Consider the following 15,045-nt stretch of genomic DNA (forward strand, 5'->3'; position numbering starts at 1 on the left):
TTAAAGGAAACACTTCAGTTCAAACACCAGACAAATGTTTACTTAGACGGTCAACAACTATCTGTATCGAAGCAACAAAGGCCGTTCAATGACACTTTAAACCCTAAACATCTTAAGCAGCACTCCATTTCAAAAACAAAGACAATAATAGAAGTAAGAGTCGGTAATTGCACTTAAAGATGTTGAAATTGCCAGGCAGTGCTAAAATCAAGGAAATTAGTTCAAGAAAAGTTGTGAACCTTTTGAAAGTAAAGTTAAGGAAAAATGCTTTTAAGGAAATTTGAGCCAATTTTTTTCAGAATTGGCCTTAGTAAATTTTGTAGTACCAAAATTAATTGAATTCCAAAGTTTTTGTTAAAAAATTAGGTTCAACAATTTAATAAACTGGCTTGATATTACTATAGCAATTAAAATGGGTAATTCCTGTTGTATTGCTAAGCACAAGCAAGACTTAAATGAACTTTCTCCAGAAGTATTGAAGCAAAGAAAAGACAAAAGATATTCAATCAAAACAAACAACTATGCAGAAAATATAATAAAAAATACAAGTTCAAAACCCAAGCAAAATACAAAGAGTGAGATTAAAGAAATTAAGCAAACCAAGGCGTTACAATCAGGAAAACTAACAGACAATCCAGGAAACAGAGAAAAACAAAAACTTAAACAAGGCTTGAAGAAGAAAAAACTTCAAAAAAGAAAAACTCAGCGCAAAGTTGCAAAAAGTTGTTCAACAACATCAGGCAGTGAAATCACAACGAAGCAGTGTTGGAAAAATGAATCAAAGAAAACTTCTGATAATCAACATCATGACACAGTTCGAGGATGGGAACAACAAGAACTAAGGTATTCATATTCACATACGTACACGAACAAAACTTACCTCTTCCAATGAAGATTTTTTAACCAATATTGTACCAGTTAAATGTTATGTAAATAAAATTATAACAATAATAAATGTTTATTGCGTAAATGTCAATGCAAAGCATTTTTAATCTTGCAAAATCTCTGAAAAAATCTCATAAATTCTCGTATTTGCTTAGATTGCAAGCGGAATACAAAACTGCAACAGAAAATATTCGGAACTGTCTGCGCGCTGAACAACGAGCAAAAGCGGAAACGGAAACGTGGCGTGCAGTTCTCGAACGAATTTCCCGCGATCATCGACAAAAGTTGTTTCGCCATGCATATGTTTTGCGCACTAAACTGCGACGCGCCGAAAACTTGTTATCCTTCTACGAAGTGCGAGCTAGAAATGTGCAGACCACAAATGGCAAACTGAAAAGTACGTGAACCATTTATAATAACAATTATTTGTTGATTTAGACCACAGGAACGACTCTCAATCAAGTGCCCATTGTGGGTACATTAAGGAGTGTGAACTGATAAACTTCCAGCCCACTAATACCCAGAAAAAGTTGATTATTAACTTGATTTTCCCGCAACGCCATTCTAGCGGCTAAAGGGGTTTCGCGGCCATGTTTTATTGTGGGAAATACCCTTTGTGGTTTTCGGTTTTGTTTGCGCGTTTGTGTCAGCACTTTTGGGAGTTGAATGTGTCAAGCACACACAACCTTTTGACCTGTAGGCAGTGGTGGGATTCAGTCGGTTCGTTGGTTCTATAGAACCGTCTCACGAAATTTTATGAGATCGGCGAACCGGTTAGCATTACTGGTTACTGTCAATAGACTTTTTGTAACATAACCGGCAGAAAAATATGACTTTTGTAATCTAACTGGCTGACAAAAAAATGAATCCCACCACTGCCTGTAGGCACCACGACATATTTCCGCTAGTTGAAGTTAACATTAATTTTGCTTAACTTACAAAAAAAACCTGTTAATGGTAATTGAGTACTGCTTCTGTGGTAGATGTCTAAAATGGCGTTTTAATAAGTTTTATGACAAAAGGGCACGCCAGTCAACCTTTGTGCAACAATACATAAACCCTACGTATGACTTAACTTGTTCAAACTCAGGATTCCTGAAAGTTAAACAAAGTTGTAAAACTTTTTCACACTGCAATGATGATATGGCGTTTTAAGATCATAAAGCGGCCATTGTAACACCCAATAGGGTTCAGTGGACAAAGAGATTTGAATGCAGTTAGGCCGAACGTAGCCTACACTTGAAAAGTATTGTGTTTTTAATTTTTATCACGTCACTAACAATTCGAACTAATAAGCGACCTCTATTTTGAACAAATATACAACTTTTCATTTGTTTCAATAATTATATAATAACTTACTAAACATAACATAAAACCACACTAGATCATAGCAAAGTGTTTTATATATACTTTGGATCATAGTAGCCTACACCAGGCCCTTCGAAGGCGTTATACATAACCAACCTACGCCTTGCCAAATGGGAATGCTTGGTGGCTGACTGATCCAGTACAACGCCTTCAATGGGCCTGGCGTACTATGACTTATATATGAGTGTGCCGTGATCGCTGGTCTGCATGAACGCTTTAGGGCTGGTCCCAGTCATGAATGTTCGTCTTAACTAAAACCATACTTTTTGTGTTTAATGAGATGACCATACAACTGTTCGCTAGCCACCTTTAATCAAATGGTTATAAATATAGTCAAAAGTAGAGTAATGTTCCGATGTAGCGAACCACAGTTATAAAACAAGTATTATAGCATAAATCCAAATGGGTTATAAACAGCACATCATCTTTTTTCAGGTCTTATCGATAAAATGAAGACTGATACAAAAGCAATCAGAGACGAAAGTGAAAGGAGAAGATTAAACACGAAAAACAACCTTGACAACAAAGTCGGAAACCTGCTAAAAGAACTGGAAAGACTAAAAATAAAGTTTAACAACGTTTCTCCATCTTACCAATCCCAAGAACATAGATTTAGCATTGCCACAACTGCAGGAATTTTACCGTACAACTCCGCAAGTAAAAAAAGCATTCAGAAAATCAAACCAGCACCATTTGTGACAGCCTATTCTAGACACTGCAACCTTCGTGCTTTACATCCAAAACACGATCGAAAAACGTATACCTCAGATGTACCGCGTTACCCAAAGCTTCGCACGCAACATATGGACTTATACGAACCCACAAAACCGGAACGTTTGTCGCAGAAAGCAGTCTTCATAGCCACGCGGCTCTCTAGCGACGTTTCGTGTTTGTCAGTTTCACCTTTTCCTCGAATCGAAAGTGATTTCTCACATAAAACCAACGCCACGTCAGAATCTGAGCTTATCAATCTTCGCAGTGACGTAGGAAAGACGTCATCACCGTCGAGCGGTTTTTCCGGAAATTCTTTTTCGTTTCGTCAAACACACGAAGATGCTTCATCGGTCTCGCCGAATTACGTCACACTTGTCAACGACAGAAAAGATGTGACGTCACTGTATGAAACGCGTAAGCAAAATTCCTCTAATCGTCGAACTAACAAGACACACGTGACAAGGTATTGCTGATGTACTGATCAAGCTGTACAGGAAAAATATTTGTTTAAATCAGGGGTGGGCAACCTGCGGCCCACGGGCCACATGCGGCCCATTGATTAAAGTTGTGCAGCCCGCAGAGACACTTGAATTTCAAGTGTACTGGCAAACGAGTCCAATTATTATATTTTTTTAGCAGATTACTGTGCCCGCGGTGCTATTTTTTGCGACCTGACAATATGCTGCTAGAATCAAATGCGAATTTTACTTGTAGCAAGGCATTTTTGGTATGCAACAAAGTAAAATCACTTTGTGTAATATAAAGGTGCGGCCCGCGATCTAATCATCGCAATTGTATTTGGCCCCACAGTAACAAAAGTTGCCCACCCCTGGTTTAAATGTTCAACTAATAAACTGAATGTTATAAATTTTGTGTTAAAGGTCAAGTGGTAACCATGGAGACAAAACATCAAGGTCACTGCCGTGTGCCAGTAAGGAGAAGAGAACGCGCATTTTGAAGACACAGCCAGCTACATATTCAATTTACAGGCGATGAAAATCATTCGAATGCTGTTAATGGTTTGAAATTACCATCAAGCTTAAAGACTCGCACAGACTACCAAATGGGCAATAGAATGCCAAATGGGCCACTGTATTCATTTTCCTTTCGAGTTCAACCAATAGGAACACCAACACACACTTTTTTTGTCAACAACCGTCGGCCTTTTGCTGTATTCTGTACCTCCAGCGCCACCACAAAAGCTACTGATTTTTATTTGCAAGAAAAAAACGTAAAAAAAATCTATTAAACTGAAAATGTGCTGAACATTTTTCATCATAGAGATCAGAAAGGTCATTTCTCCTCACGAAAATCCATCACATAGAAAACATTTGCTTTGGGATCTTTGAGATAAATTCGATCAGTTTGGGCTGTTTCTGTCGGATATTACTAAACTTAAAGTACAATCAACTCATATGGTGAAATAACGATCATGTAGAAATCACGATAAACAATGAATACGCTAATAAAAAACGACTTTTTTCCTTTTTATACACATCTTAAGTCAATTATTTGATCAAACAAAAAAAAATTAAAAACACACTAAAGTTTAACAGTATTTACAACAACATACAATCTAAACACAGTGTTTTGTGGTGTAATATATGTTTAAAAGTCAAAAACTCATTTTTATCGTCGAATCATTTTCCCTGCGTCGTTTTGATTCCATGTTGTTCTTGGCTTAAGTCTTGTAGTGCGGAATGGTGTTGGAGAGTAAAGGTCGTTTACATTCAGTTTTTCAACTTCTTCGATCATAAATCGGGTCTAAGATTACATATATTGGCTTTATGACTTTTAAATGCAGCCAACGAAATTTATTTTTTGTGAGCGTGCCTTTTTACCGACAGTGTTTCAAAAACCAAAAAAGAAACACATTTTAAGAACATTTATTAAACAAACCATGGCTTTCGACTTTTTTGCGTGTCGTTTTAGCAACATTTACCGCATTAAATTAAAAACACGGGTAGGCCAAATCCAGAAAAATATGATCAACGAGTGACCTTTTCTCTGTTAAATGACATCAAAATGCTGAACAAATTTTTGGTAAAAGTCAAATGTATACCTTTGTGTTTAGTGTTTTGTGTTTTTGTACGCAACTCAAAATAAAAATTTTATGTCAGAAATCAATCGCAAAAATGTGTTGTTTTAATTATGTCAATAACCATCTGCAAAACTGTGAATTAAAATTTGTCAATGTTTCAGTTAAGATGAACATCAATCCATAACTGGGATCAGCCGATGCGTCTATGCAGTGGGTCAATGTTTCAGCACTTAGTCATTCAATTTGCTAAAAATGTTGCAAATCAACAAAACCATGTACTTACAAAGACATAGAACATAGAGAGGCCGTTGCTTAACGCTTGTACGTTCTGAATGTCGAAGGGTTCAATCATGTATTTAGCCTGATTGGCTTGCTCAAATGTAATGTTCCTTGGGTCAATATCCATGATTTGTCTGCGAATACTTTCACGACCTGTGCGACCCATCAGTGCCTGAATGTCAGTCCATTCCTGAAAAAAAATATGTAGATGATTTTTGCAACTGGAACAAACTAGTATTTGCCTAGTATAGCTAACAGAACATGTAGTTTCAGAGTTGTACGTCAGGCCGCTTTTTTTGTTGGGCTTGGGTTTGGGTTTCCGCCGGGTTAGAACCTAGGTTTAACTGTCCACCTAATATTTAACTTTGCTACATTTGCCCTGTAATTTCACCTTCTTTGTACGATTGTACATGCGCATAGGGTGTGCATTAATTTGTTGCAAACAGCCGTATATTCCATAGGCATAGATCATATTGGTACGCCTGTCCACAGAATTAGTTATGTTGGTAAAACAAGCTTTTGTGCCTAATTCAGACTTTAAAAAGGTATAGAGATTTGGACCAGGTTTCGGACTTCTGGTTCGTTACATGTGGACTAAAAGTTAGACCCCATTATTACAACTCGTGGTTTTGGTCTGATGTCATTTTCAACACTAACAAGGGTTTAATTTCTTTTCGCTACACAAGATGCAGATACGTGCAGTTGCTTTAAGTTAGACAATCTGAAATTACTAACCTCTAAATCATAAGCCTTGTATCCAAGTATTAGGTAAACTGCCGTCATTACTTCATGTACGCCTGCTGGTGGGCTACCATAGCTTCGGATCTCAGAGACTTCACTTTGTTTCAAGTTAAGCACATTTGTGCGGGCCTGCAAACCAAAAATTTCTCCCCGTATGAATTAGTTGTTCCGTGACTATCTTCGTCTCACATGCACAATTTGCGATCACATGCACAATTATATTAATGTAACAATAAATATTAAACATTTTCAGTCTGACCGACTTTCGGACGAAAAAAAATAATGTTACGCTACAACAATTCAAATGAGAATTAATGATTTTCATTAGAACAAAACTTTTTTGAAATGGTATTGTGAAGATCACATTAAAAATTGCCCATATTTTTCAATTTTTTGGTGTTTGTATTAAAGTTACGTGTCAGAACATTAAAATGAGGTTTGAAATTTTAAACTTATACGCATACTGTAAAACATTTTTTGTCCACAGTTAAGCAAGATAAAACATTTAGCAATTAATGTGCATTCAATGTAGGCAATTATATAAATTTATTGGTTTTCGGTGTACGTATTTAAATTAAGCAAACTGTATAAATAACAACAAACAAAGGCAGCAATAACAATTATAATAAATTACGGTGCGAACAAATTACTGTCCCCACCTCTTCGACCATGTCCAATTCCGCCTTCATCCTTTTAGCTCTCTTTACCTCAACCGGGAGGTCAAACTCATAACCCCGGTCACGCACGACATCTAGTGTACGTGTTACCAGATCGTAATCGCGATTCAAAACGGACTGTTCCAAATCTGACGCAAAAACGCAAAGTAAGTGACGTCATCGATTTGTGACGTCATTGATATGCGACGTCATCGTTCTGTGACGTCATCACACACGGGTACTTACCCCCCTTGCACCGATATACGTCCAGCATACGATCGATGGTGGCCTGATCGTAACCTTTCAGACTCTTCAGCTCAATGACGATTTTTTCCACCGCCTCCATATTGTTTTTGTCAATTGCCAATTTCAATCTTTCCATTAGACTCTGCAAATAAGTTTACGCGTATCACAGAAAGTTTAAAGGTATCAGATAAGATGAACATGAATATTAAACCGGGATCAGCCCTTGATGAAGCGTCAGACCAGCGACCACGGTACACTCATATGTAAATTATAGTACGCCAGGCCTATTAAAGGCGTTGTACCTAATCTAGCCGGCCTTCCATGCATTTTCACTATAGATTACTGAATAAATGTTTACTTTTTTTCTATATTTTTTTAGCATTTCACGAATATAGTCAGCAAGTTGTGTAATACGGTTTTATACTGCGTTGACTTAAAACTGCCGAACAATCTTACTTCTATTTTCCTCAGATCTTGAAGCATAACTTCGGCACTTTGCAATTCAACCGACAAATCGTTGGTAAAGTTTCGCTTTTTTACTTCAAAAATCGAACGTTCCAAATAACGAATGTTACGACGTTCCTCAGAATAGCTTAAACCTACAAAATGTAAGCGGAAAAGTAATTAGGTGGGGCAGATCTATCACGTTAAACGCTGTTTGAAATGTACATGAACAATGACACCAGAGTTGCAAGCGGGGCTGAAACTGGAAACCTGACCAGAAAGTACAAGTCCGAGATCCGGCATGACTTACAACTATGATATGCACAACACATCTAAAACAACATTTAAGTTTCCCAAGTAAACGTTAAAGTAAGAAATTATTTTTGTGATGATTTCAAAAATATTTTATTTGAAAATGACTCATCACGGGACTATTACTTTAAGTGCGGAAACTTTGGATGTTTGTGTTTATTCATTGTAACTTAACGAAATTTTCGGATTTTCGCGCACATTGTGTTTTTGTAGCCGTTATGAAAAATCAGTCGAACGTCAAACCGGGCTTTCAGGCTTATTTTGAATAAACGGGCTTGATTCGGTCCTGACTTATAACTCGGCACCATTTTTGCCGCAATTTCGCCACCTTTCGTGCATAATTTTGGCTTTGTTAAAAAATGGTTTTGGATTTGGTCTTGTACTTTTGGGTTCGGGGCCTAATTTCGGGCCTGCTTATAACTTTGCGTTACCATATCACACTGAAAAAAAGCAAAATCTTATCACCAAAAATGATTTTTGCAACCAATCCTAACCCACCGTCTTTGCATTGATGTAAACTCAACAGACGTTCTCCCCTTATAACATCACCGTCTGTATCAACAAGATTCAAGTCGTGGAATTTGTCCAGGGCCATTGCAACTCCAGTGACGTCATCTTTCGTTAGAGCGATTCGAAGTTGTTTGCGTACAAGGGTTTCATCGCTGGCTGGGTTTTCATGTCTAAAAACACATTGTTTTTACTAAAAAGGTAAATGCTTACTTATACAGTTAAACACAACTACAGTTGGGCAAAAAACGCAATGAAAAATGTACAATGAAAATATGATCAAAACACATGTGATCACGATAATTTTGCTTTCTGCTACTGGACGATATGAGCACATTCGCGCAATAAAATTTATTGTGCAAGGCACTGATTGTATTGGTTAACTTTGTTTTTAAACCTAGCATGTTCCCTTTGGTATAACGTGACCCCCTAAAGATTAAAAAAGCCTAAAATGTATCAATTTTTCGTTTTTCTTCTTTTGCAGTTATGAGTCCGGGTTATGGGAAAATATGGCACTTTAAAGTTATTAACTTGAAATACTTTTTTGACTATTTTCTGGGGCGAAATTATATGCTAAAAATTGTTAAAACTAAGATCGAAATAAAGACGCAAGTTAAAACTAGGAGTTTTGATACCAATCATTAATTTTTTCGACGCTGTCCATCAAAATAAGAAAACATCCTAGAAATATTGATGATATTGCAGTCATATTCATAAGCAACAGTGAATTTAATGTCTGAATCAAGAAGGTTTAATTGCTAAAAACATATTTGAACCTCATACCCTTTGATAAGAACCTCATCCATTTCTTTCCTCTCGTCTTTCTAAAAACAAAAAGTTATTTCACAGTTACACAATACATTTGCCACACCCCCAAAAATGTATACCTTAGCCGCGCCCACCAAATTCTCGCGTCGTGTGAACCAATAGTAAGCGAGCGCGATTATGATGCCACAAACGAATATGAGACAAGCGAAAACAATGCCAGCAATCTCTCCATCACTGAGGCCACGTGCTGGTATTACTGCTACTGTAGTATCAGTTGAGTTAGGACTTGTTGTTGTAGCTTCAGTGGTTGTCGCCTGAACAGTTGTGGTAGGAGCTTTGGAAAAAATAACATTTGGTCAATGGAAATTCTATTACAAACTAAAGTAAAAACCCCCATCAGACTAAGTTTGATAAATACCAATGGATGGCGCGAAGAGCATTTGTGAAAATTTAAAAGCAAATTGTGTGAAAATGCAGACGGTTAGGGTTGGAGTGAGGCATTAGAAAATAATAACAATAAAACCAAATTATAAATTTAGTCCCTAATGTTAAATTTATCAGTCTCAGTGTTTATTCAAATATTTGTCCCCTTTACGCCATCTACTGGTGCTTAGCAAACTTTGTTTTTTCTTATGTAGCTTATGATCTAGGGATGTTCAACTTTTCGAAATTCCACGACTGCATCACAACTTGTGATTTCTATTATCTTACGTGTATATCCGATCTGGACAACAAATGCTGCAGTACCAGCTGAAGTTCCTTCCACTGAAAAGTAGACGTTTGTATCAGCTTGTGTGATGTTCAGCATAAACGTTGTAGTCGCACCAGGAGCTGTTACCGTGAATCTGTACAAAAACGTTGTCATGTGAAAAACAATACTAATATTTTAAACCAACATATACATTTTAGCTTAATACTAGGCTAGTCTATGCCTTGCCATATTGAAATGCTTAATGACCGACTGATTCGGTATGGCGTCTTCAATAGGTCTGGCGTACTATGATTTAAATAAGATACTAATGATGCTGTTAAAGCAAAATACATACACATAGCCTATGTACGTACAGCCCATACCTACATGCAGCCTCGGTTGATCCGGCCAAAATAATTGTCCGGAATAGGCGAAGAACCGGATTAACCGATTTTGATTAGTCAATGCCTTACTATCACATTACAAATTATTTGCACTTAGGCGAAGATGCGGATTAATCGAAACCGGTTTAACCGAAGTTTACTGTGTATCAATCTTATTGACGACTGAGGTAATGCTATATTTGACCTTAAATCTACATGTGAAAGAAATTAAAGCTGTTGTTTTCACTTGGACGTACAGAAAATCGTGCAGAGCCGAAGTTGGCGTTTCCACTGTGGTTGAAAAGTAACAATTTGCAGTCCCGGATGTTGTGAAGAAGCTGACCGAAGTGGGAATCGATAAAACGACTTCGAACGTCTGAGACTGTCCCTGAGAGAGGTTTCCTTGTATTGAGATGTTGGTGCTAACGGTTACTTGCACTGCAATAGAAGGTTTGTTTTGTGTAGATTTAAGTGGTAAACTGGATATTGAAAAATGCAAGCATATAACACAAGGTTGGTGCTTTGGAAAATCGAATTTTTATGTAACGACTCTGCTCAGAAGATCAACAACCGTAATTTAGTGTTAAAAACATATCCCTAACCTCATATCCTGCAAGTAGACAATATGCCTAAAAAGCTTTTGGTGAAAAAATATAACATAATCTTTATGTTACTACATCCCTTTAACCAATCTTTTGTTGTTGTTTAAAAAAAAAAAAAACTATCAAACTTTTTGGTGATAAACCAAAAGCAGTATCTAGACTAGACAAAAACTAAGTTTCTACATAAACTAAGCTTAGTTTGGTCAAAAGGAAAAAAAAACTTATGTCTAACTTTTGTCAAAAGCATAAAACTTACAAAGAATATGAAAACTCGACACGACTTGTAAAGCGGCTATTGTTCAGCCTTTTTGCAACGAATTAAACCCTTACCTTCACAAATGGATTCTTTCAAGGTGGTGATTATTGCGGATAAAGCGGCGGCATTTGCCACAAGAATAGCATGAGTTGTTGAGTTGTAGGTCGCTAGATTACTTAGTTCGCTCTGATCAAATAAGAAAACGGTTTAGAAACTGAAAAATTGTTGCTACAAACGATGCCTTGTTACCTGGTTAATTTTGTTGGTGTATCCGACAGCAATGACGTCAGTTTGGGCCGCTGCAGCAAGCATAAGAGGAATTGCGGTTGAATCTTCGCTGGATTGTTGCGTAATAATAACTATTAACTGCAAACAAACATACAGGCTAACGAGATTGCATTTTTAAGTTGCTTTGAACGCTACTTTCTATACAGAAATGATTTTATTTGTACATTCTCAATCGTATCGATTCCCGTATTACTGAAGGTAAATGTGTAATGCGACCTCTATATAATGTGACATTTACATAAAACTTCTAGAAGTTGGTGTATTATAATAAACTGACTTGTTATTTTATGTATTTAATGAGAGGTGTTATTGTCATAACGATAAAATCATGAAGGTTAACTAACTACTTCTCAGTGTTTTTTTGCCATTTGTGTGACCTTTTAAGCTATTGGTTCCCAACATCTTTGGACGAATTCCTTTCTTAACAATTTAAAACATTTTCATTCCTCCCTAATGTGCTACGTAGTAGATGGTAAACAACACAAAGATCATTTAAAATTGGATATTTTTCAACTTCACGTGTCATAATCCCAAAGCTTAAGTGTCTTTTTACAAATCACATGGATAAATTAAGATAAATTCCTCCCCTCAAGATTTAATTTTCGGAGGAATTCATCCCGGTTGGAAACCACTGTTTTAAGTAATATTATTGCTAACCTTTCCCACGCCTTGCTCAGGTCCTCGATCCGTCGAAAACATCGCAAGTGAATGAGTGATTGCAATCCCAGTCAATACCGAGGCAGAAGCTTGTTTCGTTAAACCATCAACAACGGACGAAACAACTGTAGTGTTTCCGCCTGAAGTTAACTCCAGTACCCTCTGCAAGACAACCGGAAGTATGACGCATGTTAATGACGTAACGCATGACGTCATAGCAAACCTCTTGGATTCCGGAGAATTGAAGAATGCCAAATCGCGTTTGGTCGTTGCTGATGTCAAAAAACGAAATGACGTCACGTATTGTCGATTTTACTTGAGCGAAATCGGCGTCGCTTATAACGGATGAGCTGTCCACCATAAATACGACGTCACGTTGGCTGTACGGACATGCTACAGTATATAACATAATATTATTAATTGGTGATTGAAGGAATTGAGGGGATATAGTAAAACAAATGTAACTCACTGGTGGGTAATTCGTTGACCAAGGCAGTGAAATTTGCTAGGGTTATAGGAGGTGATTCAGAATAGAAATAAAAACCCCAAACATCAAACTAAAAAGTGCACAACATATATAATAGTTACCTTAAAAAGGCAAAGATACCTTTAAAAGTGTAGTTTAGGTTTCAGTTTTCTATGTTAATCTTTCAAAAACAAATATAACAGTGATATTAAAACGCATACTTAGATTTTGTTTAGCTGTATGGACATGACAACTTTTCAAAACCATCTGTTCTACATTTGTCTTGATAAACCGATCTCAGCTTGCTGTTAAAAGCTTGTAAAATTAGACACCTTTGCTGAACATGCTCGTTCAGAAAGCTACGTTGTCAATGTACAATACGAGTTAGATTTGGTAGGCAATGTCTTTTCATGCGACGTGCATAGGCCAAGTAATGAAACAACAATCCAAATATAGTTAATCAGTCAAAATTATTACCTGCTGCGAAACACTGTCACTAATTACGGTGCTTTGAGATTCCCCGTATGCGAGAAGAAGTCTTGCAGCAAGTGCCGAATACAAAGGTATATTTAAATCTGTGTACACCACATTGGCCCAGTTGATTGCAAATGCAGTTTGGATTTCATCATAAAAGGAAGAAACGTTGAATGTTTCGGCGTTAATTTGGTCGAAGTTGCCTTCATCAATCTGCAGAAAACATGTACTGGCTGAGAATAGGCTTTGACAGCGGGATTGCAAAAACCTAAGGGAAGAAATTTACTTTGATTTGTACGTGCGGTTTGTAAATATAGACTGTAGCTCTGAAAAAAAAATAACCAGTGAATTGGTAAAACGCCAAAGTGATCTTTTTGTGTGCATCTATTATGTAGTCTATTTGGAAGGAATTACAATGTTTTGAATTGTGAAGTTAGAAATTCATCGACCATCTTAAATTTCACCTTCCATATTCCACCATCTCCAAGCGTTTCGCCGTCTCTTGTTTCTACATAAGCTAGACGTCGAAGCATTTCATGATCAGGTGGAAAAATGGCTAAAAGAAAAAAGCTGTTATCACGTTTTTGTTATAAACGCTATTAAGTTTAAAATCATCAACAGAAAGTTTGCAGCCATTTTCTAGGTTTCAGCAATTGCTATTGGTAACATTTTTGAAAATTAACGTATCTTTCTTATTGTTGCTAAGTATTATTTGAACCAAAATCACTTTGCATTTATTATGGCAGAAATGTTGGGCGAAAAAAATATACGCGGCAAGTGCATGGCATATCCCAGACCAGAGTGGTTCAAGACTGGGAGGTTGGCAAGCATTTGTGGCCGAAAAAGGAGAAAAGCTCCTGTATTAAAGGCTGAATTTGCTGTTTTTATCGACATGTTTTAAGGCCCAAATGTTATTTAAAAAATCAGCGCGTTTATATGGTCAAAAAGCGCGAAAAATATATTGTTATTTTTAGGGATCAGTCACCTGTTTTCAGCAGGCAGAAATTGTTTGCGGCCCGCGGACCAGGGTTTTGACCACCCTGTAGTTTTACCTAGGAAACTTATTCTTTGCTTCCAATTCTACCTTGCAACTTATTCTTTTGTCAGATGTATGCTTGTACAACTATCTTTAAACTTACCAGCATCTTGAATGAGTTCAACGCATCGTACAACAACGGATTTTCCAAAGGCATTCGGCTGTAAGGTTAAATCCGTTTGTGAGGCAACAGAGCTAATAAAAAACAATAGAGACAGAACAGGCCACACTACCATCCCTATTGTCTTGTTGTTTTCTTTGAACTTGCTACTCAAGGCAAAGGGTATTCAATTCTGTGTCTGTAAAAGCAAATATTTCAGTTGCTATACGCATAAATACAAGTTATTATCTGTTACAAAAGTTATCTTATAATAATTAACTTGTACAAAACTCATCTTATATGACACAGATGCTAAGCAGTAGGCTACTTTCATACTTTTTGGTACTGTTAAATTACATTTTCCCAGCGATGTATGCCTTGCCTAACTATAAATCCAAACTGAACACTATTTTATTAGAATTCTGGTCGCAACAGCGGGGCAACCATTCATTGACCGTTAATCCAAAATTACAGGTCTTGGTTAGCAACTGAATAGCAAATTTAGGTCCAAACAAGACACAATTCCTATTCTATGCTTACAGAAAATTGTCCCTTTTCACGCGAGGACACTGTACGTAATCATGCTATCCGTTTTCTATGCCAAGCTATTGATCCACAATGAAATTTGATCGCGAGAAATTTATTTATGTGACAATGTTGCGACAGCAAGGCTAAACAGTCAACTGGTCAGCGTGTACTCCGGTCAAAGAATGACTACTTCTTTTCTTACCAGTCAAGCTATGTTTACAGTGCTGACAGTAAAAATTACTCGATGTTTGGATTCATAGCTGTTAAAATCTTGCAGGCCATAAAATTTTCTAATCTGTAACTGTCCTTACAGACCAACTGGTGTAGGCTACTTGAGTTTAAAGACAAACAACTTGGATTTTCAAAAGTACTGTCCCATATTAACTCCCAACCAATGCAACCTAAAAAACACAAACAACTGGCCAACTGCTTTTTTACAAAACATTATCGCTTGACTTGATCCAATATTCAGGTTCGAGTATAATGTTTAAATCTGAAACAAGGCTTTTGTTATATCACCTGCTCTTATCTGTAATTCTAAAGGAGCAAGTATAGGTTTGTTTTTAAATTACAAAACTTCTTTGAAGCTGTGCGTGAGAGCGC

The 15,045-nt window shown here is 36.9% G+C and overlaps 2 protein-coding genes across 2 annotated transcripts; one reads left to right on the forward strand and one right to left on the reverse strand.

Moving 5' to 3' along the window:
* The first annotated feature begins 70 nt into the window (after positions 1–70).
* Positions 71–4,117, forward strand: LOC145203732 (uncharacterized). Its single transcript, XM_080076015.1, has 4 exons — positions 71–843; positions 1,041–1,282; positions 2,689–3,430; positions 3,849–4,117. The coding sequence occupies exons 1-4, from the start codon at positions 413–415 to the stop codon at positions 3,961–3,963; spliced, it is 1,530 nt and encodes a 509-aa protein (XP_079932141.1). The 5' UTR covers positions 71–412; the 3' UTR covers positions 3,964–4,117.
* A 48-nt stretch (positions 4,118–4,165) lies between these two features.
* LOC145203730 (uncharacterized) lies at positions 4,166–14,969 on the reverse strand. Its single transcript, XM_080076013.1, has 19 exons — positions 13,918–14,969; positions 13,243–13,334; positions 12,782–12,991; positions 12,308–12,395; positions 12,062–12,231; positions 11,839–12,000; positions 11,143–11,259; positions 10,968–11,079; positions 10,293–10,473; positions 9,673–9,806; positions 9,081–9,295; positions 8,977–9,017; positions 8,185–8,366; positions 7,387–7,529; positions 6,931–7,072; positions 6,688–6,833; positions 6,023–6,157; positions 5,292–5,477; positions 4,166–4,731 (listed from the first exon to the last, which is right to left on the reverse strand). Exons 1-19 carry the CDS (start codon positions 14,048–14,050, stop codon positions 4,597–4,599), a joined length of 2,724 nt encoding a protein of 907 aa, XP_079932139.1. The 5' UTR covers positions 14,051–14,969; the 3' UTR covers positions 4,166–4,596.
* Between the last annotated feature and the right edge of the window lie 76 nt (positions 14,970–15,045).

The sequence above is a fragment of the Phallusia mammillata genome, chromosome 8 (assembly GCF_965637545.1).
Source record: "Phallusia mammillata chromosome 8, kaPhaMamm4.hap1.1, whole genome shotgun sequence".
Classification (NCBI taxonomy): domain Eukaryota; kingdom Metazoa; phylum Chordata; class Ascidiacea; order Phlebobranchia; family Ascidiidae; genus Phallusia; species Phallusia mammillata.